This window comes from Prinia subflava, chromosome 12 (assembly GCF_021018805.1).
Source record: "Prinia subflava isolate CZ2003 ecotype Zambia chromosome 12, Cam_Psub_1.2, whole genome shotgun sequence".
Lineage (NCBI taxonomy): Eukaryota > Metazoa > Chordata > Aves > Passeriformes > Cisticolidae > Prinia > Prinia subflava.
Genome location: NC_086258.1, coordinates 5,906,762 through 5,932,999, shown reverse-complemented (window position 1 = coordinate 5,932,999; position 26,238 = coordinate 5,906,762). Strand labels below are relative to the sequence as shown.

Below are 26,238 nucleotides of genomic sequence, written 5' to 3'. Positions count from 1 at the left end.
TTGTTACATGTTTAACACCTTTAAAGGAGAGCTGTTTCCAGATGACAAGCTCAGAAGAAAATAATATCGTTCATTTATTAAAGTCTTTAATCCCTTCTATCTTTTTTTTACTGCTATTTTGTTTTGTTGTTGATTTTGGAGAGAAAGGATTTGGATGGCACTGAGGCTGCCTCGCCCCCCCTAGTGGCAGTCACGGCCTTTCCGGGCTCTTGGGAGAGAAAAAAAAACACGTTTTAAAAGAAAATCTTTATAAAAATGAAGCAGCACCGGCATGGAGATGCATTGAATATACCACGGATGGGGTAATGCAGGTTGCTGCCGTCCCTTTCAGCTCACGGCAGGAAGGCCAAGGGGGCTTCTTGCCACCAGGTGGCACTGGGGAACTCGGAAGAAACACCGAATTCCACGATTCACAACAAATGTGCGGAAAAGGAACTCAAATCACTTATTTGAAAAGCCTACTGAAAAGCCTGACTTTCTGAAGGCAGAAGCAGAGCGACCTGAAGCAGCAGGATAGTGCTGGGTATTTTAAACTTCACCTGTCAATGGGTGCTGCAGAATTTTCCACACACATTTCAAGAAACGTATGTTTTTTAACAGGTCAGTGCACTGTCTGGATATTACAGAGGCCTAAACTAAAATAAATCTCTGACCATCTTGGCTCCTGATTTCCTGTCCTCATCTTGATCTCTTCCACCAGCACCTCTTTATTACCCATGGTATGATTTATCTTGGCATTAAGGGTTAAACCCTGTGAGGTGCTAAATACCAACAAACCCTACGAGATTTAGCAGGACTTGACACAGCACCTCCTGGGGTTTGGGCCAAAGGCTCCTATGAAGATTTCCTACATGAAAGGCTAAGTTCATAGTCTGTAACCTCCCTTCTCATCTAATCACTAAATTAGAGAGGCGAGGAAGGGGGAAAGTGAACAGAACAAAGGGGAAGAACTGCACTCTGTCCTTCAAAATTAATCCCATCAACTTCCTCTTGCCAGAGACAAGAAATCCCTCACCACAACAGAGCGGGTAGTTCTTGCTCTCCCCGTCCAGACTGTGCAGTGAGGGAACTGGGAGAAACATGGCCAAATCCTCCACTGATGCAGTGGGCAGCCAGCCATGAGCTCCCTCACTGAGAAACAGCCCGTGGCTGCCAGCAAGCTGAGGATCACCCACCCCTCTCCAAAGGGTCCTGAGAGCACTGCCTCTGCTCGAGGTCAGCTACAAATAAGGTGCATTTATTGGGCAACTCTTTTGGTAGAATCTGGAGGAGACAGAGCAGCACAGAGGTTTAGGAGCCTGCCCTAAGCAAGGGGAGGCCCAGGGCTGCCAGGCAGCACCCAAGGGCTGCAGGGAAGGGAGGCTGTCTTGGCAAGCCCAGTCATTTCACAGCTCCTACTTCATCTTCCTAGTGTATCTACAGGAACCAGTCTTCTCCATCCAGCCTCCCACTGACTGATCCAAGTGATGATCCACAGTTTTTTGTTTGCACTTGCTACAGCTCCCTTCAACTACAACCCACAGCCCATCCAGCTTAATTACACTTTCTTCTCAACATCCCTGTCTCAGCTCATTCAAGGAGAACACCTCAGCCATGCAACAATGGTTCATCTGCACTGTTCCATGAGAGCAAACAAACAGGCAAAGGAGGAGGAGAAAACCACTGCCAGAGCCAAGTATCTGATGTCAAGAGAATGTCCCTGTGGGACAAACCTTCCATTCCTCACCTCTGTAATGAAGAGGATGCACTCCAGGAACATGAAGTCCTTATGGTTTTCATTTACCACCTTCTCATCAACAAAGTGCCGAGGCTCCAGACTTGGATGGTCTAAAAAGAGTGAGAGACAACAGGAATTAACCTGTATGGCAATCCCCTCCTGAGACCAAGCTCAACCAGGTGGTGTGCTGCCCCTCACCCAGAAGTACAACCCTCCCATCAGAGCTCTTTAAAAGGAGGAACAGAGTTGCTCCCTTCTATCTCATCTCTCCCTCTGCAGGGACAAAACTCCCCAGAGCAGAAATTACATTTTTTAGCACCAAACCCAAGACTCTCCTTTTGAAAAGCTTCACAGCAATGATTGCAATAAAGACAGAAGTACTATACAGGGAAGCCTTCCATCTCCCAACCAGCTTTATTTGGAAAGCTGAGGTAAAAAAAAATAAAAAATAAAAAATTAAAAATTAAAAAAAAAAAAAAAAATCAAGCCCCAAACTCTCCTGCTGTATTACACAAAAATCTGACATTTTTGAATTTAAAAGTCAGCCCCAAGTCCCACCATCTTCAGAACCTAGACAAATGGGGCAGAGGGTAACCTGGGACATAAGAAGATTTTTATTAGTACCTATCAGCTGAGAACTGCCCCATATGAAAGGCAGGAACTGGAAGTCATCCAAGCCCCACACGCCCTGGCTGCCAGCAGGCTCCATCCTGTAGGTTTTCTGCAGTTTTCGCATCACTTCCAGGTACCTGAGACCAAAGAGAACAGGAAGGGTTGAGGCAAGGCCTTCTCCCGTCTTTGAATTTTGTGAGGACAAGAATAACCAGTTGGGGAAAGGACACAATTTATCATACAGCACAGTTCACAGAATATATATTCAGCTCCTTTGCCACAGAAAGCAGCCTGATGGTACCTAACACCAAATGCACAGAGAAATCCGGTGGCAGGGGTTTGTTTTATCTGCAGTGTCTTATGATTGTGCAGATCTTTCCTCATCCCCACTGTTATTTGAAAACATTGACACTTTGCATCCCTTCATCAACTTCCAAAAGAGCACAGAATTTTCTACCTTACAGCAATCACTACTTCCACTTTTCAGGTGGAAAATTAAAGCTGGAAGTAGTATTGAAGGAAATTGTTTCCATGCCACCAAACAGTGATACAGCTGGGATTACATCTCTGGACTCCAAACACCCATTCCACCAGTTTCATCACTATCAACTCTACCTCCTGGGCTGGAAACACACCTAGAGGAGCAGTGGAGGCCTGCCAGTTGCATAGATCTTTTATTTTTGATGCCTGAAGAGATGTTAGATCCTCTCATCAGATATTCCTGTCTATCACAAAGCACAGAGCCTCACCCACAGAGTTCACTAACTTGTGCTCCACTAAAGTAACTTTCCAGAAGGACACTCTGCCTCTGAAGATGAGGGGCCATCACCTCTTTTTGAGACAGTTATAATGGGTCAGTGTACAGTCCATTAAAAAGTACATCTGCTCCTAATATTGTCTAAAATTGTCTTCAGCTCTCCCATTCTACCCTTCCCCCTAAACAGCCCAATACCTCCAGCCCTCCTGCTCCCATTACCTCACCTGTTAAACACTTTGAAGACAATGGCCATCTGGTCATCCACTCTGAGCACACCAATTTTGCAGAGGCAGCAGAGAAAGGCTGCAAATGCAGCTTCGTGCCCTGGAGATGAAAGACACGGAGAGACATGACACAGGTGTCTCTGGCCCCCAGGACAACCTTTCTGTGGGCACCACAACAGCTCCTCAGAAATCACAGCAGCCACAGTCCCCTCCCAACCCTATTGTCACTGTTAATGCCATGAGCTGACAGTATTTCATCCCCCTGCAGCACCCAACCAAATTATACCTTCTAGACATTCATAAGGTGATGATTAACTTAGAGAAAAGAACTTCTTAAGGAAAAACAGCTCCAACTGGGCATGCTGAGAGCAAGGCAGGGACTTTCCCAGGAACTTGGCACAGCCAGGGAAGTGGAGCACTGCAGAGTCATCTGCTTGGGAGATGCAAGACAACCTCACATCTGCAAGCAAACAGATTTCCTCCTGCTACAAAAATATCTCCGTGTTGGGAGGATGCAGATCCCATGATACTGCCAGGAACAGTCTGTCCCAGAAGGTACTGGGATCTCAGGCTAAGCCTCTGCAGCTTGGCCCTCCAGCTAACAGCAAGGAAAAGAAACAACCAGCAAACCCAGAAATGTCTTTAGGTAGGAAGGATCACGGAAGAAGGGAGAATGCAACATCAGCAGCTCCACACTATGGACAGGTGCAGTTCCCAGTGTAGCAACAAAAAGCACACACAGTCTGGACACTGTGAGCTGGGACAAGGGCCCCTGGCTTGGGACACAGGGGATGGGAGGAGAGGCTGAATTTCCTTCTCTGAGCTGACCAAACCCCATCCAGCCTTTCCAAGGACAACATCTCCCCCTGGTGCCAGTGAGCCGCAGCCAGCACTGCACAGCCTCCAATCCTTCAGTCTTTACCCACAGCCTTCTCTTCCTCTCCCTGCCCAAGTCCCAAGTCATGTTTCCTTGCACTCACAGCATCCTGCTCTCCTGCCTTTTGATGAGGACACAGCTATCCTCCAGAGAGGAGCAGAGCATGCAGACAATTCTGTATTTAGTTCTCACTGAAGCCTGTGAGGTTACTTCCCCTGCAATTCAGTATCTCCTCAGGTGCTTCGACCTTCAAATTTCAAAGTCCCTTCTGGGGACCACCAGACTATTATGATGTCCCTCTGGGACACCTCCCACTGAACACGAACATGGTTCTCACTCTAGTTCTAATTCAAGCCAGTATATTTGATCCCTTTGAACTGCCTGCTGCAGGACTGCTGCATGCAGTGAGGCAGGTCCTACAGCTCATCCCAGAACAGCTTGGTTCCCACTTCCTTGAGGAGATGTGAAAGGTGTCACAGCTCTAGCACAGCTCCCAGCCCCAGCTCTCAGTCACACCCCACAGGGCACAGGGGTGAGAGGACCCGAAAAGGAAGGTGTTCATTTCAAGCAGGCCCTAAAAAAAGCAGTAATGATATATTTAAATAAATACAGCACCAACTCCAAAGGGTCCCTTCCCGACAAGCCCAGCCTTGGCCAGTGTGCAAGCCCAGGTACCTGTGCCATAGTCAATGCGGGTGGAGTTCCCCACGGATTCCTTCAGGTACACAGCCACTTCTGGGGCAGCATCTGCCAAATGCTCGGGAATCACTGCTGACACCAACTTCTCTGCCTCCTGAAAGACACGAAAGACTCCCATGGGTGGGCACAGATCTGTCACAGTCCCCAGGGACAAGGCACCCTGTGCTCAGATGCTGTCACAGCGTGACGGCTGCAGTGGTGCTCTGCAATGCCTAGAGGCAGCATGAGAGAGGAGCAAATTCTCCTGTAGGAGAAGTCATCTCCAGAGATGGAACAAGTCAGGGAGAGCTTGTCCTGAGATCTATTCAGGCCACACACATCGTGCAGGACAGAAATGCTTCATCACCCAAGTACATTGAACCTGTTACCTACTGAGCCACCTCCAGGACAAAGCATCACTAGAGCAGCTGCAAGGCCACTGCTGCTGGGACTGGGTCAGTGCCACTCCAGAGCTTGGTGCAGGGCAAGTGCTCTGAGCTGAAGGAATTCGAGGAGTTTTCCCTGATCTTCTTCTCATTCTGTGACACAGTGGGCAGTTACTGTGCAAAGGAATTCCTTGGGCTTGGACAGCCCTTGTGATTCATCAGAACTTGGAGACCCAGCCAAGAGCATTTACATGGCCCATATGCTCTCACAGGAGGAAAAGACACACCAAGTCAGGGATAAGTGATGCATATCAAGAGGTGGATCCTTCAAGGCTTATCTGAGCAATCCCTCTGTGAGCTGCTTGGCTGCCACACAGTAATAGAGCCATTCTCCCAGCCCTGCTGGGCACACTGCCCCTCTGTGGGAGCTGCAGGTAACATGCACAGCACAGACATGCTCACCTGGTCTAGTTTGGCGTACCAGGTCCTGAAGGCTTTGTTCCCAAAGCGAGAAGGTTGATCCACTGGCGGGGTTTCATCGATCCATCTGTCGAGGGTGTTCAGCAGAGCCACCAGCTTTTCAATGGGCTACACACAGCAAGAGGGTGAGGGGTCACAGTGACATAAAACAGAGCAGCCCCTCAGTCTCTGACATGTCTCCCCTTGATGGGAGTCATTAAAGCCCACACCATTCTTCCCAAGAGGGAAATGGGCTATGCCAATCCTCCTCAAAATGCAGAGGGGACAGAAAAAGCATTCTTCCCTGCAGGAGAGCAGTCCAGTACAAAGCCCAGCCTGAGGCAGACTCCCCAGTCACCCACACAGTCTTTCACAAGCTGTAACAGCACCGTGCTCCAAAATCTCTTGGAGAAGAGCTACAGCAAGCTCCTGGCTGTAGAACAGTCCTCACAGGACTGAGAGGCAGGGAAGTGCTACACGATTCAGGGACATCCAACACATAACTCAGGCTCAACATCTTAAGGGTCCTGCATTCCCCATAGGATAAAGAATAGCACGTATACAGTGCTAGGCATCCTCAGCAGTGGCAGATTTAAAGGCCCTTCTCAAGGCTCTAATAATTGTCCTGAAGTGTCTCTTAGGAGCCAGGATTAGCAGTTGATGTTATTTGTACAGCAAGTCAACCTTCTCAGCATGATTCCTGTTGCTTCAAACTCCTACCAGCCAGACCACCAGGGAGCTCCAGCCCAGGGACACCCACTGCACGTGGCAAAACACAACCTATCCAGGGGAACAGGCAGCCTGGCTAGCCCACCAGTGCTCTCACCAGAGCAGGAATGAGAAGCTCTCAGAGAAATGTCTCAATTCAAACACAAAGCTGATGGGAAGACAGCAACAACAGCAAGACCACAGCCCTGTTTCTCACACCCAGTGCTGGAAGCGAGGGACCCATGTAGGATGTATGAAAGTGGCCATGAAGGAAAACAGGTGCAGCAGGTGACACAGCACAATGTCTCCAGCTGTGCTGTCAGACCAGAGCTGGCCAATGCTCACCATCTCCCTGCCTGGCCCAAGTGGCTGGAAAACAGCTACACCCCCCATACCAAGAGACAACACCACAGGCAGCACTTTCAGCAGCTCCAGACAGTTTCAGGAGGCTCTGCTGACAACTGGTCAAGCCTGCCGGAGGCTCTGGGATTCTCCCTGCCTGACTCCAAGCAGCTGGAGAGCCATCAGCCACCACAGCAGCTGGCCAGGCCCCGGGCAATGTAGGCTCCTCTGTCTCGAGAGGGGATTCCTCCTTCAAGGGGACAAAGAGGACAGCAGAAGCAGCGGCTGGTTTGACTTTGCTGGAGGCATCGACCGTGTGAAGCTGGCTGGTCTCCTGGGTTGTGGTTCAATTCTTCACGCTGCTGTCGGGAGGACAAGGAAACAGCAGAGCCCAGCAAGTTTCCAGCCCTTGAAGTGCCACTCAGAGGGGGTGGGCAGAGCCAGGCATGGCAGAGCTGTGCTGCCACTGAACCAGATGCAGGTTGCTCCCAGGAGGAAGGGTTTTGTGGCAGACACAGTCTCCCACAGACAGTGACTCCTGAGGTGCCACCCCAAGGACATGGTGGGATCAGCCAGTGGGAACAAGCAGGAGAGGGATCCTCCCACCCCAGGACCTCGACATTTGGCCAGAGCCAGACAAGAGACTGGGACAAGACCTGAGCACACCGAGAACTCAAAAAAAGGGACAAGACTAAAATTCTGGGTGGCACTGGAGGCACTACCAGGCCAGTGCCCCAGATCTGAGTGGACCGAAGCAGCACAGCTCCCTGCTCCCAAAACACTGTAGGAATCAAACACATTCCCATTGCACTGGGCCACATCTGGACTCAGGCCTACTCCTTCCTGGCTATTGCATTCCCCTCCAATTAAGCAACAGCATCCCCAGCACTGGGTTGCATTAAATAATTAAATCGTGCTGGTGATTTATCCGCCAGCACCAGCAGCTCATTATGAGCAGCCGCCGTATTTCAAACCCTCTCCACGAGCACTCGGTGCTGCCTGGATAAATGGCTGGCATGGACCAGCTCCTTCCCTGGGGAGCAGAGAGCCCAACCTCCCCTTCCCCACTCGCTGGCTTTAAAGGGATTAAAAGCCCAGCCCCACTGAACACGGGAGAGCAGGACCCAGCTGCCGGCTCAGCCATATCAATAAATAATTAAAGAGCTGCAGCTCATTTTGGGCTCAAGACCCTTTGAAAAGGGGGTAACTAAAAGAAGCAGCTTCCCATTGTCCAGCAGAGGAAGCCTGTACATCCAGGGCTGACCCCTGTGGGGGAGAAAGGAGCTTATGGGAACACAGCCATCAGCACCACTGCAGCCTGTTTTGCCTGGCTGGGTTTTTAAGCTCTATTTTTGCTTTACCTTTCCAGTGATCAAAGCAAGGGCAGCCTCCCCCCTGCTCTCCTTGCTCTTCTCATTGTGCTGATTTTGCATCTCCTTGACCCTGAGTCTGCCACCGGTCCCAAAGGCAAACCACAGGGCTTCCTACGGAGCACAGACCTGTCAGCAGCTCTTGAGAGCAAGGGCCAGGCAGACAGAGGTGCTGAGGAGGCACCACGGCAGCCAAAGCTGCCCGTGGCGACCAACTCTCCCCCTCTGGGCTCCTCAGGCTCTGTCAGAATGGGGAGCTGCTAAAATCAGAGCATTTGCTGCTCTCCCCACTTCCTTCCTGGAAGCAGAGCAAGCCACAAGACCGACCAGTTTCCCCCAGTGCATTGGTCTGTTTGAAGGGAAGGTCTACCGCTTGCATGGCAAAAATTAACCTCATCTTCCTCACTGCACTGCTCCTCTGATCCAAGGCACTGCTCCAGGCTGCAGCCCCAGCAAGTTGCTGATGGATCCCCACGTGGAAAGCACTCCCTGCAGGAGGGGAAGGCGGGTCACAGCCTATCACTCACACAACCTTGCGCCAGACACAGTGTCTGTGCCAGAGCCTGCTATCAGCGCCTGTCAGATGCCTCCAGCAAACCCTGGACAGCTCCACACAATGTGTCAGTAGGAGCAGAGCAAGCTCAGCAAGTCTCCAAGGGGACTCAGCCCCCACAGGATCCAGCTCCTGCTCCAGCAGAAACGTTGGTATCGACACACACTCTCTGGAAATCACTAAGCTGCCTCTTTCAAAAGCACAGCAGACCATGCTTCCATTTTTTTATTCCATGGCTAAACAATACCAGTAAGTCACAGAGAGGATATGCATCCAGCAGAAAGGATTTCAGGAGGTCATTTGCCAAAGGAAGGTGTCCCTGGCATTTGATCAGGGAGGAAGATGGGATGGCACAAAAGCACATCGGTAGCAGGTACAGCAAAAGAGAAGAAAGCCGAGCAGAGATGCAAGAAGAGGCCACGAGGGGCTGAGCCTTTAAAAGCACAGATAAGCAGTTTGATCTACAAAGCAGCCTGTGTGAACAAGCAACCTCATCAACAAGACAACCCTGGGGATGCTCCACCTGTGCCTCAAGCCACAGGCTTCTGCTCTCCTCAGTGTGCAGGGAATGAGATTTGTTCCCTGCCACTTCCCAAGCAGTTGGGATCCTGTCTCTTGCTTGTTACTCGGACTGGGATCACGGATGGAAAACATTCACTCCAAGAGGGCTCTTCTGCAGACACAGCCCTGGTACAGCTTTTCCTGACAGCTCAAAGGGCTTGTTGAAGAGGGATGGGTTTTTTTCCCCCCTCTTTGTTTTGTTCATTTTTAATGCTTTGTTTCCCTAGAAGTGCTCTGTGAATGGTTGGGAATAAGCGAGATCATGACAAAGACAAAACTCAAAGGTGAAATGCAAACAGCAGAAAGCAAGAGCAGCATTTGACAGCAGTTTCTGCTGAATTGAAGGAACAAAAGGGGGGCACAAAGCCTGTTAGGGAGAGACTCATTATCCCCAATCCCCTCCATGAACTACAGGGGAGTTTCTCATTCACATACTGGCTCCTAGAAGGGAAGGCTGGACTCAACACAGTACTTCAAACATAGAGACTGGATTAAACACCATCATCAGCTGCCCTCCCACACCAGAACGAAGCTATAAACACAGGGCCCAGTCTGCTGCCCATTTTTTTACAGATCTTTATACATCACTCTTAGCTTTCTTGCACAGCTGTGATTAATAAAAATGTATCCAAGAATCTCTTCACTGCAGCACAGACCAAGGGAGGGGGATTCAGTGTGCACCAAGGAACCAAATGCGCCCTGACATTTGCATCCCCAACCACAGCCCAACCACACTCATTCTCCCTTGGCTCCCAGATAAGCCACCAATTCAGTCCTCACCCAGGAAATACTCACTGTAGAGAGGAAAGGGAAAAAAAAAGGCAGGAAAGGAGTAACAAAGGGATCCAAACTCTTCTCCTACCTCTGAAACTTTGTATTCACAGGTCAGCTTCTTGCCCCTGACACCTTCGTTCAGAGTGAGGATGAAGCCCATGTAGTCTGCGTATGCCTGCGAACACACCGAGAGGGCAGAGCTTTAGGGAGAGCCCAGGGCCTGTCTGAGCACAAAGCACAGCACAGGAGCATCCTGCACCCCAAGAGAACCTTTCTCAGCACACCACACTCCTTTGGAGACACCCAGGGGTGCAGGGCTTGCTGTGAAATCACTGCTCTTTTTGGCAGCCCTGGCAGCAGAAGGCAGGTGGCGATTGCATCGCTGCAAAAATTACAGGAAGAAGAATCCTAAAAATGTTCCCACTGACCCCAAAATCATTCCCTCAGCTCTTATCAGGTCAAATTCAAACTCCTCAGTTCTGCAGAGTCTCAACTGCTCTGCACTGCTGCTCCCAGACCTGTGCTGTTACCTTCCCTTTCCCCCTTGGACTCTTTCCCTGTGCTCATGATAGAGAAGTGGGAGACAGCCCAGGCTCCCCACTCCTCCTCTCTTTCAATTTGCTGCTTTGGAAGCATCATCTCCAGTGCAGCTCCACAGCAGCACACGGCCACTTCTCCCTCCCTGCATGGAAATCCTGACCAGGAGCAAGTCCTTAAACCCAGGAGACAAACTGGAAGTTGCACCCAGAGGTTTGCTTGACACCTGGCTATAACATCAGCCTCTCTCAAGATATCTCACGTCAGTCATCAGGCAAGAATTTGCTCCTAAGAGGTGAGACAAGTCTGGGCCAACACCCCAATACCTCAAAGGCAGAGAGGGGAGAACCTGCTTGTTCCACCAGATCCACCGGGCTGTAAACAAAAATTATCCAGGAAATTGAAGGGCTCAGCTCTAGAGCCCTTTCCAGAACAGCACAGTGGGAAGGAACCAACCCAGGCTGGTGCTACCAGGGCCAGGCAGCAGAATCATGTTTAGAGTGAGCTCAAACAAGGCTGGGTAAATCCAGTTTGGTTATAAAGGACAAGCCAGGTAGGATGAAACAGTCACCAGCTTCTCATTCAGCTTGTTGGGAGGGAGCAGTAATCATTACTGCCAAGTAATTTTCCTACAAAGAAGCACCAACTCTTCTGCTGTAAAACACAAATTCAATTATTTCCCATTCTCTGCCCAAACCTCCTTTACTTCCTGGCTGTTCCCAGGCCAGACCTGGCTGCCACCAAAAGATCAGCAGCATTTCCCAGCCTTCCCTGTCCCCAGAGCCATACCTGAGATCGTTTCCACTTGGCCATGTCGGAAACCATGTTTATCTCCTTTTTGGGGACCATGAAGCATTGCTGGACAGGAGGAGGCACCTCCTCAGAGGCACCTGGGAGATGCAAAAAAGAGGTAAAACAGAGGCACTGGAAAAGGAGAAATCCTCTATTTTTCTTTCTGAGAAATGAGCTTTATTTCTCAGGAGATACAAAGCACACAAATCCATCCCAGCTGGGCTGTAATCTCACCAAGTCTTCCTCACCAACATCCTCCTAAGGACACTGCAAGCCTTCAGAAAGAGGCATTATGTCTATTTGCATCGTTAAAGATGCATTTCCCATTTGGACAGAGAAACTAGTGCAGGAGATAACAAAGGCAACATCCAGCCAGTTTAATTATTTCTGTCTAGTGCAGCCAAACCTCAGGCCATGCTGAAGCACTGAGCTTCCCTACAAACTAACTCTGCCTTGTTTTTCAGTGTTAAGACTGAACTTCATCCATCCAGAAAGGGTAATTCCTGCATGCACAAGCTGGAGCAGTGCAATAAATGCAGCCCAGAGCCACAGCTCTGGTCCAGGCAGCACCAGGACTTGGGGGAAGATGGGGCACAGCCTCTTCCAGGTGGAAGCTGTGAAGATCATTTAATTTCAAAGCTCTCTCAGAGCCTAGGATGCAATATTTAATGCAAATGTGAGTCTCTAATGAATTAGAGGGACTCTTTTCCCCAGCATCTGAACCCAGGGCCCAACCTGCAGAACCAGATAAGCTCCAGGAGGTTTAAAGTAATTTGTATTACACTCCTGTAAGTGCAACTTTTAATAGCAAGAGGCAGTGCAGAGAACACTGTCAAGGAACCTGGGCACTAATGTCAATTTATGAATTCTGTCAGAGTTACTCAGTTCACCTTTTTAATCCCAGAAAATCAGCAGGCACATATGCAGCACCAGCTGCCCTGACACACTCCAGCAACTGCCGTCCACAGCCCAGCCAGTTCAGGCACTGTCTCCCTACCAAACACCACTAAACTCCAACTCCTTAAAATATTATCAGCTGCATTAACACGGAAAACAAGATCCAGAAACATCAGCAGCCTTTTCCACAGTGCTCTCTAGCAGGCAGATCACATTAAAAGGAATCCAAAGTCCCAGGAAGCACACAGAGTCTGCTATAGGTTTGCCATACAACCTTTGACTTCTCTGCCTTTCACATTCCCCATGCACTGAACAAATTCAGCCCCATCTCCTGCCCGGAAGGTTGCAGTGTTCAGTTCCTTCCTGCAGAAGTCACAGCAAAACTTCCAGGTACGAGGATGAGAGGAACAACACGTGATGAATTTAAATTAAAGACACGTGTGTATCTCCTGAAAATTCAGCACACAACGCAAAGGGACTGGCACCATACCAATGGAGTTCTGCTTTTAAGAGTTTATAACATGAGAACAATGAAAAGCTCCCCAGCAGTGATGTGAAAAGCCAAACACTGATGTGCCCATCGGTACAGGTGACACATAAATGCCAGGGCAGTGTCCTGGTCTGGGTGTTCGCCATTAACAGAACTCCTTTCATCTCTTTGGGTTTGTTTCTCAGCCATCACTGCTTCTGACACACATTTTGTGCAATTCCTCTCGGTGAGGAGACCAGGAATACTCAAGGAGGGAAACATTGAGGGCTGCAGGGGTTACAGTACTCTGGGATGAATACACAGCAGTCCGAGCTCACCGGTGTGATGGAGACGGGAGTGCTGCGGGTCAGCTTTATCACGAGAAGCAGCTTGGACAGAGCAGGCACTTTCAGGTTTGTGTCACGGTGTGAGGAGGGAGAGCCAAAGGCCACCCGGCTCAGCACGAGAACCACTCACAAAACCGGGGCTCACAGGGATTCCCGATCCCGAGGCTCAGTCCCGACCACCCACCTCGCCCTGGGGTGGTGCCAAGACTCGGGGGCCCCAGGTCCTTCACACCCTCAGCAAATTCCCCCCTTCCTTCCCCTCCCCGGGCCGGGCGCTGCTGCCACCGCCCCCCGCAGCCCGGCCCGGGCGCCCTCAGCCCAGCACCCCCGGAGCGCGGGGCCTTGTACCGGCTCTCCCCGGCCGCGAGCACGGCCCTGCGAGGCCCCGAGCGCAGCGCACAGCCCGGTGGTTCCCCGAGCCTCCCGGCCGCCCCTCACCTGCCCGCCGCTCGCTCTCTGCCATCTTCCCGCAGCCTGGCCCGGCCGCCGCTCACCTCCCACCTCCGCGCAGGCCGAAGCCGCCGGCGGCCATCTTTGAGCAGGGCACGCCGCCCGGCCCTGTCGTTCCCGGGCTGTCACACGGCGGACCGGCCCCTGCCGGCCACCGTCGTGCTCAGGCCGCCATGCTTGTGCAGGGCGCGGTCCTCCCTGCCCACACCGGGGATGGACGGGTGTGCGCGGAGAGCAGCGGAGGCGCGAGAGAAAGGTCCGTCCTCACCATCTCCGTGAGACAGCAGCGGAGAGAGCGGCCGCAACACGGCTCCGACACCGGTCACGGCGCTCCCTCCGCTGAAAGCATCACTGCCCTTCTCAAAGATGGCCGCGCGGGATTCGCCCCACTCGAAGATGGCGGCGCGGCGGCCCCGCCCCGGGGCGGTGGAGCGGCGGCGGCCGGGGTGTCCTTGCGGCGGGCCCGGGGCCCGGGGCGCGGGGCCATGCTCGCCTTGGTGGCCAGGGCTGCGGTAAGAGCGACACCGGCAGGGGCGGCTCCGCCAGGACCGGCCGGGGACGGGGCGCGAGGTGGCGGCCGGGCGGGTCCCTGCACTGGGTACAGGGTGGGCGGGCAGCGAGCCCGGGTCCGTGCGGGGCCTTTAGCCGGGGCAGGGCAGGCGGTGGCTCCCGGCGGTGCCACCTCCCCCGGGAGCGGGGCAGGGACCCCGCCGATGGCAGGCCCCTAGGCCCGCTGGTTTCTTCCCGTTCCTGGCGGCAGCGTGCACGGTGAAGCTGTCCGGGGTGGAGATGACAAACCCAGAACTGTCAGGGTTGGAAGGGATGGATCTCCGGAGATCGCCCTGTCCAACCCTCCTGCCAACGCAGGGTCATCGCGGACAGGTGACACAGGAACGTGTCCGGGTGGGTTAGGAATGTTTCCAGACAGGGAGACTCCATGCCAGCCCTGGGCACTAGGGCACAGTGCTCTGCCATCCTCAGTGTAAAAAAGTTATTCCTCATGTTGAGGGCAGACTTCTTGGGGTTTAGTTTATGGCCGTTACTCCCTCTCTTGTCACTTCGCACCACTGAAGAGAGTCTGGCACCACCCTCTTGCCGCCCACCTTGATGGTATTTATATGGATTGTTGAGATTCCCTGTCAGCCTCCTCTTCTTCAGATTAAACACGATGAACTCACACAGCCTCTCACTCTCCTCATATGAGAGATACTCAATCCCTTAATAATCTTTATGTCCTCCTCTGGACCTTGTGCAGCAGTGCCCTGTCTCTCTTGTACTGAGGTGTCCAGAGAGAAGGAGACAGAGCAGCAGAACAGCAGCTACAGTGTGTATCCACTCACAGTTACTGAGGGACCAGGCAGGGCCAGTTGTCTCTGGGCTTAAGGGGCAGTGGAGATTCTGATTTAAAAATAAGAGACAAACCTCTGACATCTTGACACTCAGTGCTGTGACTGTGCCAAGAATCAGCTGTGAAATTCCTTCTGCCCCCCAGCAGGTGGATTTTCTTTCCCACCAATTTTGCAGGCTCTGGAAAAGGTTCTTTGCTGTGTTGGAACGTGGCTCAGCAGCAATGCCAGCCCACAGGCTGGCCCTGTCTGCACACCCTGTTCATTTTCCTGCTGCTTGTGGGGAGGCTTGGGCTGTTCCCTCTGTTTGCTGCCGGCTGCCTTCTCAGCTCTGGTCACTGTTCCCCCTCCCACCAAATACTTGAGTTTAACCCCAAACCAAACAGAAGGAAGATAACAAATGCATTCCACATTTTAACATACAGTGGCTTCCATGGGTTTGTTTGGGGATTTTCATTGTTACCCCATGGAAAATTTGCAGCTGTTTGCTTGGAATCATCATACTCTTTTCAAGCTATGCAGACTGCTTCTCTGCCTCTCAATTCATTAGACAGACATGAAGGAGGGGCTGATATTCCTTGTGACTGCATGGCACTCTCATCGCCCTGCTGTGGAGAAAGTTTCTGGTTTTTATTTTTTAAAAGTTGACAACCCAGAACTCCCCAAAATTTCAGCTTGCAATAATGACCACACATGTATGGGGAGTTAAGGTACTGCCCATGGTGCCACTTCCAGGACATAAACAGGGGTCTCCTTTGCCTTAAGTCCAGGTACCTCTCCCGACGGCCACAGTAGTTTTGTGATTCAGGCAGAAGCTGAAGGAACACCATCCCCACTTCTGCCCTAGCTGGAGCCCAGAGCTTGGTCAGAGAGAGGCTGTAGCCAGGTATTGATCAGCTGCCCAGAGGGGCACCTTCAGGGCAGTTGTCGCAAGCCAATGGTTTGGTGATTCCTGTCCCCTGCCGGGGCTGTGCCAGCCCTTGAGCCCTGTGATTGGAGCAGTCCTGTGCCAGTTGGCTAATGAGGTGACGCCCTGCACGGGCAGCACATTGTCAGGTGGAAGAGGAGACCCACACAGGCCGAGGGAGAGGTTTACGGGCTTTTCTGTCCTACCGACCATGGATAGGAAGCAGAAGCAAGCAGAGAAGGTACAGTATGCCCAAGCTGCTGTGATCAACACCTTTCTTTTCCTGCCAGTTCCACTCTTCTTTTATGCTTCAGTAATTCCTCGTCCTGTTGTTTTTCTCATTCCTTCTCCAAACCTGAATCTCACAGCTCTTTCCAGGTCCCACAAAGACCCACATGCCCAAAAACAGGGCAGTTTCTTGTACCTTGTAGATTTAGCTCTTTCTTCTCTGTGCTTAACCACTGGGAGGAGGTGTGGGGACAGCTATTTTCTCACTTGGAAGTCAAAGGGAATGTTGTTCTCAGTGGCTTTGCATCCTCAGTACACTGACAATGCAAAGTCCAGAGTCCTGCAGGAGTGTCTGATTCAGTAGATCCATGGGAGAGGGAGGTGCAGAGGGAACTGGAAACCTTGGAGAGTACTATTGAAACATCTTCAAGCTGAGGAATGTCCAACCCTGTTCATCTAAAAGGATGTTGTTATTCTTTTTGGGGAAAACTGGTGAGTTGATTTCCTGGTGAGCACTTGGGTTTGTTCCGTTGTTGTTCCGTTGTTCCTCCCTCCAGCCAGGGAGGTGGTTGGTGCTTTTGCTCCTACATGACCCAGTTGGATCACAGGAGCCTTTTGGCATCACCCGTGGCTTCCTGAACAAACAGAGAAGAGGTATTTTAATCCTGCCCCAAACTTAGCTAAATTCTGCCTCCTCAAAGCCAAAAGGATAGTTTGGTTTGGCGCAAGGGTTCTGCCTTTCAGCCTTCTGCTTTTGTAAGAAATAATGAAAGTTTCTGGTAGCACATAAGATTATTTTTTTTCACAACTTCCTTCCCACTTACCATGGGATGGAAGGGTTTGACTTTGTCCATCACATGGAGACTCAGCTGGAAGGTGTCCAGAGAGTGGGGAGATGTGTCATTCTCCCAGCAGCATTTTCTCTGAGGAGCTGAGAATAGGTATCTTGGGAGATGGAGTTTCTCTTTCACAGCTTTCCTGGATGTCCTGCACCCTCTTCAGCACACAGCCGTGCTCTGCTCCCAGACAGGGACACCCATGTGCCCCCAGAGAGGCTGGGATGGACACTCATAGCTCCAGGCTATGAGTTTGCTGCATCGGGGGAAGTTTTGTCTCGACATTTGCTCTGTGCTTTTCAGGCCAGGCCCTGTGGCCTGCTGAAGCAGACAGCTCTGAACAAGATCCCAGGCAGGCTGCAGCTCCACCAGGCCGCGCTGCCCCAGCTGCCCGTGCCGCCGCTGCAGCAGACCCTGGAGCGGTACCTGCTGGCCCTGCAGCCCATCGTCAGCCCCGAGGAGCTGAGCCACACGCAGGAGCTGGTCAACAAGTTCCGCAAGCCGGGAGGCGTCGGCGAGAGGCTGCAGAAGGGCCTGGAGAGAAGAGCCAGGAAAACAGAGAACTGGGTAGGTCAGGGCTCTGGTCCCAGCTCTGGGTAGGGAGGGTGGAGGGCTGATGTGCATCTCTGCCCCGTCCTGGCTGCATCCACTGGCACCTGTGTTTTAATGGCATCATCTTCCTGACCAGTTTGCTGCTGATCGCCCCAGGCTGTGCACACTCCACACAGGATTTGGCTGAGCAGAGAGATTATGGCAGAACAGGGAGTCACTGGCCCTGCCTCTGGCTCCTGAAGGCTTGAACCTGTCAGCAGCACACAGCTGCCTCAAGAAATTGAAGGAAATCTGCTCAAGCCCTGCACCAAAAGCCCCCCATGCCTGCTCAAATCCTCCTTTCCCCTTCTTCCTGCATAGTACAAACCCCAAACACTTTGCAAAGTGTGGAACAGAGCTGGGGGCAGGATGCTGAGACCTATCAGGCAGGATTGGGTTGGACAGCAGCAGCTCCCTGCATGTTTTCTTTCTCCATCCCAGCTCTCAGACTGGTGGCTGAAGACAGCTTACCTGGAATATCGCCTGCCAGTTGTGGTCCACTCCAGCCCAGGTGTGGTTTTACCTAAGCAGGATTTTCTGGATCGACAAGGTCAGCTCAGGTAAAATCCTTTTCTACTTTCCCTTAGGTTATAGGTGGGATGAGCTTTCTGTGCTCAACAGGGATGAGGGTATTAAGGCAGATTAGGAATGAGTAATTACAATGTGATCCCTAGGTCTGAGCTGTCTGTGCTGTGAGGGCAAGGCTGCCAGGCTGTAAGGAAACTCCTGGTTGCACCAGACTAAATATTTAATCAGGGGAGAAAACCAAAGAGTCCAGTGGTTCAGGTATTAAACAAGGACTGAGAAACTATGTTTAGGTCTTTGCTCAAGCACAGATTTTCTCTGCAAAATGGTCCCATCACTGGCTGCAGACATTGTGAGGATGTATTGGAGGCACTGTGATTGTGTGTGTGGTTAAAGGAGGTATAAAAAGTAGCCCAGATATGTAAAGGAGATCACCCAGAAATGCCTCTGGAGTTTGGTAGTTTATAGGGATGGGGAGCCTGACAGGACTGTCCCCTATTGTGATTCATGGTTTGGGAAACATCACAGTGACCAGCCTTCCCACCCCAAACTTTTCCTTGCACTCAGACCCTGTGATGCCCTCTCTTCCTTGTGGGCTCCCTTTAATTTTTAACCACCACTAGGAGTGTGTCGAATCCACCTGCAAAACTTCAGCACCAACCTTTACACAGTCACCTTTGCCACAGTTACCAGTCAGCACTGCCCTGGCAGATCCAAAGTACCAGCCAGGGGATCAGTGAGGCTGGGAACAAATCCTCCCTCCCACTCCCCGATACACCTGAGCAGAGGATTAGCCTTACAACAGTGCAAGAGTACACAAATGTCTTGAGATCTCTCTGTCGTATTATTTACTCTTAAATTTTCCAAATAACCTGGAAAACTGCAGGTATCCAACCAGTGGAATTCAGCAGCTGCATAGGAAGGTGGGCTCCTGTGTAAAACACAATCTAAATGTGTGTTTGGGTAGTTTGTGGCTGCACAAAGAAGTCTGACAGTGCAGCTTGAAACTAAAGCTTCCAAAAACAGAAGGCAGATTTGGAAAGTGGTGGGTTTTTTACTCCTTAACCTGGCAAAGCTGTTGGCTGAAAACAAGTCAACCAACCTCCCCTCCTCAAGCCCAAACTCTACTTCCAGGCTGTTCATTCTCTGGAAAGGAACACAGATTCTCTCACTGGTAATTCCCTCATGTTTTGCAATAAGGCTGAGAAATTTTCATTGAAAACTGATGCTTGCAGAATGTCTCATTTCACAGGACCCTTAGGTTCTTGGAGTTGTGTCCTCTGTCCCTTTTCTAGGGATGGGCAGGCTGAGCCAATCTAAAGGATACTGCCTGCAAATGTTGGCACCACCAACACAACCTCCTGTCCCAGTGGCCTCCTGCCTCCTTCCCTCAGGGACAGGTGGGAGCTCCCCTGTCAGACAAGGCCAGTCTCTCACTTCCAGCTAAGCAGCTTGATGTGGCTTGTCAGAGCCCTGCTGGGAGTGTTGGCAGTGTTTACGTTGATCCTGGTGAACACAACACATCAGAGTCCACATGCAGCACATCTGCCTTTGTTTCCAAGCCCTCGATGCCAGGGGAAGGTTCTCTGGAGTTGTGTTAGCAGCAGGATGTTCACTGGGGTAGAACTCAGTCAGCAGTGGTGTCTTCGTTGCAGGGAGGAACAGCTGCATCTTGGCTTGACACTCCAAGGTGGCCTCTGGCCAGGGAAGGGCAGAAATCCTCCTCTTGTTGCTGTTTTAATGCTGAGAATCAGAACTCAGATGTGATAAAATCGTAACACATCAGTAGCAAACACTGCTGTTAAAGGGTCATGAATGGATGACTGAGTCCTGCTTCCCTGAAAGCTGTCCAGAGTTCCATGGCTGCGTAGTAAGAGACATAAAAAAAGAAAGTACCACATGGTAGGACTATCCAGCAATCTCAAATCACAGCCCAGAGTGGCTGTATCAGTGAGGGATGGGCACAACAGGGGCTTGGCAGAAAGGCTGAGCTTTCTGAGGAGCAGAGAACAGCTCTGATCCTCCTCAGCTCGTCCCTCAGCCTCACACAGTCCGTGCTTGATCTCAGCTTGTTACTCTTGGTATTTTTCCAGGTTTGCTGCCAAGCTGATCGAGGGTATGCTGGATTTCAAGACCATGATTGACAAGTGAGTTACTGACCCTCCTGAGAGCTCACACCTTCCTCACTGTCACAGAGAGGCTGAGCCTTGTCCATAAATCTCCCTTCCACATAGAAAGGCGAGAGATGACAGTACATATTTGAAAAGAGATACTGTAATCCCCAGCACTGCTCACTGCCAGTCCCCTCCAGTGGAAAAAAGCAAACTTATTCTTCTGTCCTCACGTTATTTGTTTACTTTAATGCTTTCACTGGTATGGGAACGTGCTTGGAGGGAGCAAGCATTACTGACAGTCCATGGAGCTTTGCATTTCTGTTTGCTCACAGAACAAGCTACAGCTCAGGCAGCAGGAATTTGAGGTCTCTAATTGTGGGTTCCTGGTGTTTCTCCTCTTCCAGCTAGATGGGACGAGCTCTAGAGAAATTTGTTCCTCCTTTACCCTTTTCCTTTTGGTCACCAGCAAATCTTTGCTGGACATGCCTTATTTAAGGTCCAAAAATATGTTTACCAACACCAACAGTCAGACAAAGTTCAGGGTAGTTGGAATATGACTGCAGAAGGGAGTGCCTGATCCCCTGCCTAGTTCATGAATCATATCAGACATTTGTCACTCAGAACTACAGCCATGGAGTGGGTCCAGAGATCTGATTCTCTGCTGTCACAGAAAGCAGAGTGTCATTTCCCCCTTCCCAAATGAAAGGCCAGCAAACAGACATTTTTTGTAGCCTGTACTAAGAAAGCTGCTAGGAATGGAAAAGGACAGCACCTTCTTTAGGCCACCTCTACCTTAAAGTTTTGCTTGAGTGCAGCTGCAGGGCTGAGCCTCTGACCTTTGTGGGGAGCACAGACCTGCTCCCCCTGATCTGTTTTCTCTCTCCTTCCCCCTGTCCTTGCTGTGTCTCCAGTGAGACCCTTCCAGTGGAGTACATGGGTGGGAAGCCCCTGTGTATGAACCAGTACTACCAGATCCTCTCATCCTGCCGCATTCCCGGGCCCAAGCGAGACTCCATTGTTAACTACAGCAAAGGCAAAAAGCAGTCCAGACACATCACAGTCGTTCACAACTTCCAGGTAGGGCAGCTGCTGGGCTTTCAAGGTTTGTTGAGGTGCAGGTGTCCCTTTTGCTAGCTGTTATCCAGAGGAAAGGGAATAACAGGAAGTCTCTGCCCACAAGGTTTGCCTCACCAGGGATTTGTTCCTGCTCCTTTATCCCCTTTGGCTAGTGGTGGAATTGCCATAGGTAAGCAGCAGACTAGAGGCAGAAAAATACTGTCTTTCTCTGTTTCTTGTCCCTGTAATTCCTGTCTCTCAAAGCCCAGAGACCATGTCTGCAACTGGAAACCGAAAGTGGAAATTGGATAACAAACCCTCCCACTGCAGCTTAGTCCCAGAAACAGGAATTCCTCATTGGTCCTTGTTACCATGGTTTCATTAAACCAGGACTGTACTTATGCCCTGTGAGGGAAGCTGAACTTGGGTCTCTTAATTCTGAGCATCCTTCAAAGGTCTTGCAAGCTGAATTCTTCAGCTGGGTCTTACCTTCTCAAAGGAGCTGTTCCCGGTTTCTGGGGCTGGACAATAATTACCTTCTCTCACGTTCTGTCTCTGTCCTTGTCCACTCTTCTCACCTTCAGTTCTTTGAGCTGGATGTTTACAACAGTGATGGATCTCCCCTTACTGCTGACCAGCTCTTCATTCAGCTGGAGAAGATTTGGAACACCTCCCTCCAAACAAACAAAGAACCTGTTGGGATCCTCACCACCAACCACCGAAACAGCTGGGCAAAAGCCTACAACAATCTCCTGAAAGGTCAGTAGACCCCCTAACACACACAAGTGATATTAAACACTGCAAATCCTTGAATAACAAACCTCCCCACTGTGCTCTGCTCAGTTCTTTCCTTTGGAAGCTTGTTTTGGACTGATAACATGAACTTTCCACCTTAAAGAAGCAATCATTGCAATTTATTGTAATTTGGGGGCTAGAAGGTACAGATTCAAAAAGTGTGAAGATTAGTGAAATCCCAGAGTTTGTTGCCTTGTGAATGGGCAGATGTAAGAAAAGTAAAAAAAGGAGGGTGAATGCAGCATGTACACACCTGTAACAGCTGGCTGTTATTTTAATAGAACAGCTGTGTACACCCCCACTGAGCTACAGTGGGAACCCAACACTGCGTCCTTCAAACCCGCTCTTCCAAACTTCTCTCCTTCCAATGACACAACTCCCCTTTACTCCCGGCTCACTTCTCTCCCAGATAAGACCAACAAGGAGTCCGTGCGTGCGATTGAGAAGAGCATCTGCACCGTGTGCCTGGACGCCCCCATGCCCCGCGTGTCCGACGACATCTACAAGAGCCGCGTGGCCGCGCAAATGCTGCACGGGGGCGGCAGCCGCCTCAACAGCGGCAACCGCTGGTTCGACAAAACCCTGCAGGTAAGAACTGACAAAACCCTGCAGGTAAGAACTCATGCTCTCAAGGTGCTGAAGAGGCAGCTCTGGAGGTGTTTCCTGAGACTACAAAAGTCGAAAAATCCCAGGAACCGTTTGCAGTAAAGGTCCTCATGTCGAGAGAGTGGAAAAACAAGAAGACAAGGAGTGGTGGCTGATGGTGTGAGATTCCCCTGCAGCCACCAGCATTCATTGCTGCCTCAGGGACTTGTTTCTTTTCTGCCTCTGTCTGCCTCTGCCCACGTTTATTCAGTGCAGCAGGTCTTTGTGTTCCTTACAAATCAATTTTCTGCCTGCGGTGAACAATGCCTCGTCTGCTCGGAGGCAGCCCAAACGATGGGAGGTCTGTTCCTTGGATCTCCTACAGGCTTGTCACTTTTCCTGGTTCTGCCAGAAGCTGCCCAATGGCATTTTTTGTTTTTTGAAACGTGCACTGCCATCCCACAGCATCCCTCTGATCTCTTCTCCATTCAGTCTTGTCAAGATCCTTCAACAGCAGCTGCTGTTGGAGCTTTTCCTTCATTAGTGGGTATATCCTGGCTTGCAGATTGTAGCAATGATGCTTTAGAGGGCTCTTCTTATACCTGCTGAACTCTTCATAGTGTTTTCAGCTGTTTTGTTCCTATTTGGAACTCTTCACCAAGGGGATAAAGTTTAGATGTTCCAGCTGATTGAAAAGTAAGGATAAGCCAGCATGTGGCAATGTTATTCCTGTACTGTGGGTGCATCTCAATAAATAACCACTGAACCTCCCTGTGTGGCCAAAGCATTGAGCACACCAATATGTCAGGCACACCCTTATCCAGGGAATTCTGCAGGACTGTAACAGTGCTCTCAGATCTGCACCTGCTGAAAGGCTTCCACTGCTGTCCTGCTAAAGGAGACCTTGCAGTGTGCAAGGACAGGCTCTGATACAGACAGGGAGACACTGAGGTCTCTCAGGTGTCCTCTGCCTGGCACACTGCCTGTCTGTCTCCAACGCTGTGCTCTCCTGCTTCTCTTCCAGTTCATCATTGCTGAAGATGGCTCCTGTGGTCTCGTGTATGAGCACGCTCCTGCTGAGGGCCCACCCATCGTTGCTCTTCTGGATCACATTGTGGAGTTCACGTGAGTCCTGCCTCTGCTTTTCCTCAGCACTGGGGATCCCTTCTTGGCACTGTGAGGGGTCTGTCAGGCTGTGACCAGTGTCACAAAGTGTTAGGGAAGACCTCCTGTGCATTTCTAGCCAGGCTCTGGCATTCCTGGCTGAGCCATGCCAAAGGTCTGGTCAAACAGAACCATTTCTCTGTGCAGGAAGAAACCTGAGGTGGGCAAATCATCCACGGTTCCTCTGCCAATGCCCAAAAAGCTGCGGTTTAACATCACCCCAGAAATCAAGAATGACATAGAGAAGGCAAAGCAAGACCTCAACATGTGAGTATGAAGCAGTGGAGGAATGGGTGGGTGACTGAGGGAGGAATTCATGTCCCCCTTTGGAGCCTGTCAGTGGTTTAAATGAGGCTTTCCCACTGATGCTAGGGGGTTTTCCCAGTGACTTCTGGGCTCAACAGCATTGAACTGAGCTGAAAAGCACTGCCAAGAATAAGGTCAGAGGTGCTAGAAAGGGGTTATTACTGATTCATCCCATTTGCTAAGAAAGAGCAAGGTTTTACTGGATCCAGCTCAGAATACCGGACCATAAACACGCACATGACCATCTAACCTGGTGAAGATTTTCAGCAGTGGCCAAAAATTCTTACCTCTGTGGTGCTGCCCAAAGAGATCTATGTGTGCTGGAGCTCTCTGTCCCTGCAGAGGTCAGATCCAGCTAGCCTGTTCCCTCTGAGCCTTGTGAAAGCAAACCCATTCCTCTGCATTACAAGAACAAGCAACAAAGGAACAGTTCATCTTTCTTTCCTTGTAGAATGGTTGAAGATCTGGATATCAAAGTCATGGTCTTTCATCACTTTGGGAAAGGTTTCCCCAAGTCAGAGAAGATAAGCCCTGATGCTTTTATCCAGCTGGCCTTGCAGCTGGCGTACTACAGGTAAGACCACCCCTGGGTCATTCCTCAGCCTCCTCACTGGCAGACTCAAACACGTGAGCCTGATAAGGGTGGCACAGATCAGGCTCTCCCAGGGCAGACTCACTTTGTGGCTTTCTCCTGCCTGCCCAGGATGTACGGCCGCTCCTGTGCCACGTACGAGAGCGCGTCCCTGAGGATGTTCCGCCTGGGCCGCACCGACACCATCCGCTCCGCCTCCGTGGACTCCCTCAAGTTTGTGCAGTCCATGGACAGCCCTGACAAATCGGTGAGGATCTCTAAGAAGTGGGGTTAGAGGAATCCACAAAAGAGAAAAGCTGCTTGTTTGGCTAACCCCGTGTCACCTGGTTTCAGCTAAGGAGGGCTGCACCCCATACTGAGCTAAACCAGAGCTTGCAGTATCTTTACACATCCCTTTACCCCTTTACAACAGAGGTTCGATTTGACTTTTTTGTCACACGTACTGAAAGCATCACGTGGATGTTTCTGAGCTCACCAAAAAGTCCTTTGTAAGTCTGTTCAGCTACTCAAAGTTTGGCTACTGGTGGATGAACTCTGTTCAGAATGAAGTAACACTGCCAAACAAAATGGTGTAAAAATTAAATCTAGTAATTATAAATGAGTTTCATACAGACACACAAAGCAGAAATGTCCTCCAGTCAGAATGAGGTTCTCCATTCTCCAGAAAAACTTAAACAGATCTGTGTGTTCTCAGGACCAGGAGAAAGCAGATCTGCTGAGGAGAGCCACGCAGGCCCACAGGGAGTACACAGACATGGTGAGTGTCCTCTGTGCAGCCAGGCTTGGGGGTTTACCAGCAAATGAGAGTTCTGGGGAAAGCCAGGACCTGAACACCTTTTGCTCCTGACACAGCAGTGTGGCCATTAGTGTTGCAAAGGTGTAAGTGCTCTACGGCCACAGACTGAATCCTCTCTAGCTGGTGTGTTAAGTGTCCCTTGTGGTTGGCCTAAAGGAGAGAATCAAATATTACAATAGCTTCATTTCTTACCATTTCTGTTGCTGATAAACACCAAAGTTGCAGAAGGAGCCCTTAAACCAAAGGAGTCCATGGGCGGGAACTGTAAGGTTGTTTCCCTCGGGGTGTTTAATTTCACAGTCCTTACAAACAAGACTATTGGGCTTAAAGGCAAGATCTAGTTTCCTTCTAACTTTAAACACTTTTAGAAGTGTTCCTTTAACCCAAAGAAAGTTTTTCTCACTTGCTGCTGGCCTGGCTTTCATGTGTCCATCCTTGCTTTCCTCCAGGCCATCCGGGGCAACGCAATAGACCGGCACCTCCTGGGGCTGAAGCTCCAGGCCATCGAGGACCTGGTGAGCATCCCCGACCTCTTCATGGACACAGCCTATGCTGTTGCAATGCACTTCAATCTCTCAACCAGCCAGGTACGACTCATCTGAGCCAGAAGCACTCTCTGTTCCTTTTCTTGCCTTCCTTCTCTATGTTTCTCTTCAGTTAAAAACTCATTTACGTTGGGTCAGAAATTTCTAAGCTGGCTGCCAATCCCATAAAGCTACAGATCTGATCTTGTACCTGCCACAGTCCCTACAGACATGTGAAACACTAACATAACCAAAACCAAGCCACTCTTGGATCACCAAGAGTGTTTGGTGTCTAAATCCAAGTGAGATCAGTGAAGTCAGCAGCCAGAACAGCTTTGTGTTAAGTGCTGTGCTCTGATTCTT

The 26,238-nt window shown here is 50.7% G+C and overlaps 2 protein-coding genes across 4 annotated transcripts in view; one reads left to right on the top strand and one right to left on the bottom strand.

The window, feature by feature from the left end:
- PTPA (protein phosphatase 2 phosphatase activator) overlaps window positions 1-13,650 on the bottom strand; it is a 23,959-nt gene extending 10,309 nt beyond the window's left edge. The window contains exons 1-8 of the mRNA XM_063409995.1: window positions 13,499-13,650; window positions 11,345-11,445; window positions 10,107-10,193; window positions 5,714-5,839; window positions 4,863-4,980; window positions 3,311-3,410; window positions 2,342-2,466; window positions 1,727-1,827 (exon numbers count right to left, since the gene is read on the bottom strand). Coding sequence (XP_063266065.1) covers window positions 1,727-1,827; window positions 2,342-2,466; window positions 3,311-3,410; window positions 4,863-4,980; window positions 5,714-5,839; window positions 10,107-10,193; window positions 11,345-11,445; window positions 13,499-13,523 — 783 coding nt within the window. The 5' untranslated portion in view covers window positions 13,524-13,650. The remainder of the gene's footprint in view (window positions 1-1,726; window positions 1,828-2,341; window positions 2,467-3,310; window positions 3,411-4,862; window positions 4,981-5,713; window positions 5,840-10,106; window positions 10,194-11,344; window positions 11,446-13,498) is intronic.
- Window positions 13,572-26,238, top strand: part of CRAT (carnitine O-acetyltransferase) — an 18,771-nt gene continuing 6,104 nt past the window's right edge. Inside the window, exons 1-14 of one of the 3 annotated variants that reach the window (XM_063409988.1) lie at window positions 13,746-14,022; window positions 15,902-16,004; window positions 17,131-17,394; window positions 17,860-17,978; window positions 20,037-20,090; window positions 20,969-21,134; window positions 21,698-21,872; window positions 22,318-22,496; window positions 23,518-23,618; window positions 23,805-23,924; window positions 24,415-24,537; window positions 24,667-24,802; window positions 25,250-25,312; window positions 25,801-25,938. In XM_063409988.1, the coding sequence (XP_063266058.1) occupies window positions 13,877-14,022; window positions 15,902-16,004; window positions 17,131-17,394; window positions 17,860-17,978; window positions 20,037-20,090; window positions 20,969-21,134; window positions 21,698-21,872; window positions 22,318-22,496; window positions 23,518-23,618; window positions 23,805-23,924; window positions 24,415-24,537; window positions 24,667-24,802; window positions 25,250-25,312; window positions 25,801-25,938 (1,887 nt within the window). In that variant the 5' untranslated portion in view covers window positions 13,746-13,876. Of the gene's footprint in view, window positions 14,023-15,901; window positions 16,005-17,130; window positions 17,395-17,859; window positions 17,979-20,036; window positions 20,091-20,968; window positions 21,135-21,697; window positions 21,873-22,317; window positions 22,497-23,517; window positions 23,619-23,804; window positions 23,925-24,414; window positions 24,538-24,666; window positions 24,803-25,249; window positions 25,313-25,800; window positions 25,939-26,238 lie in introns of all 3 variants that reach the window. The other 2 variants (XM_063409989.1, XM_063409987.1) reach the window with 2 other exon arrangements.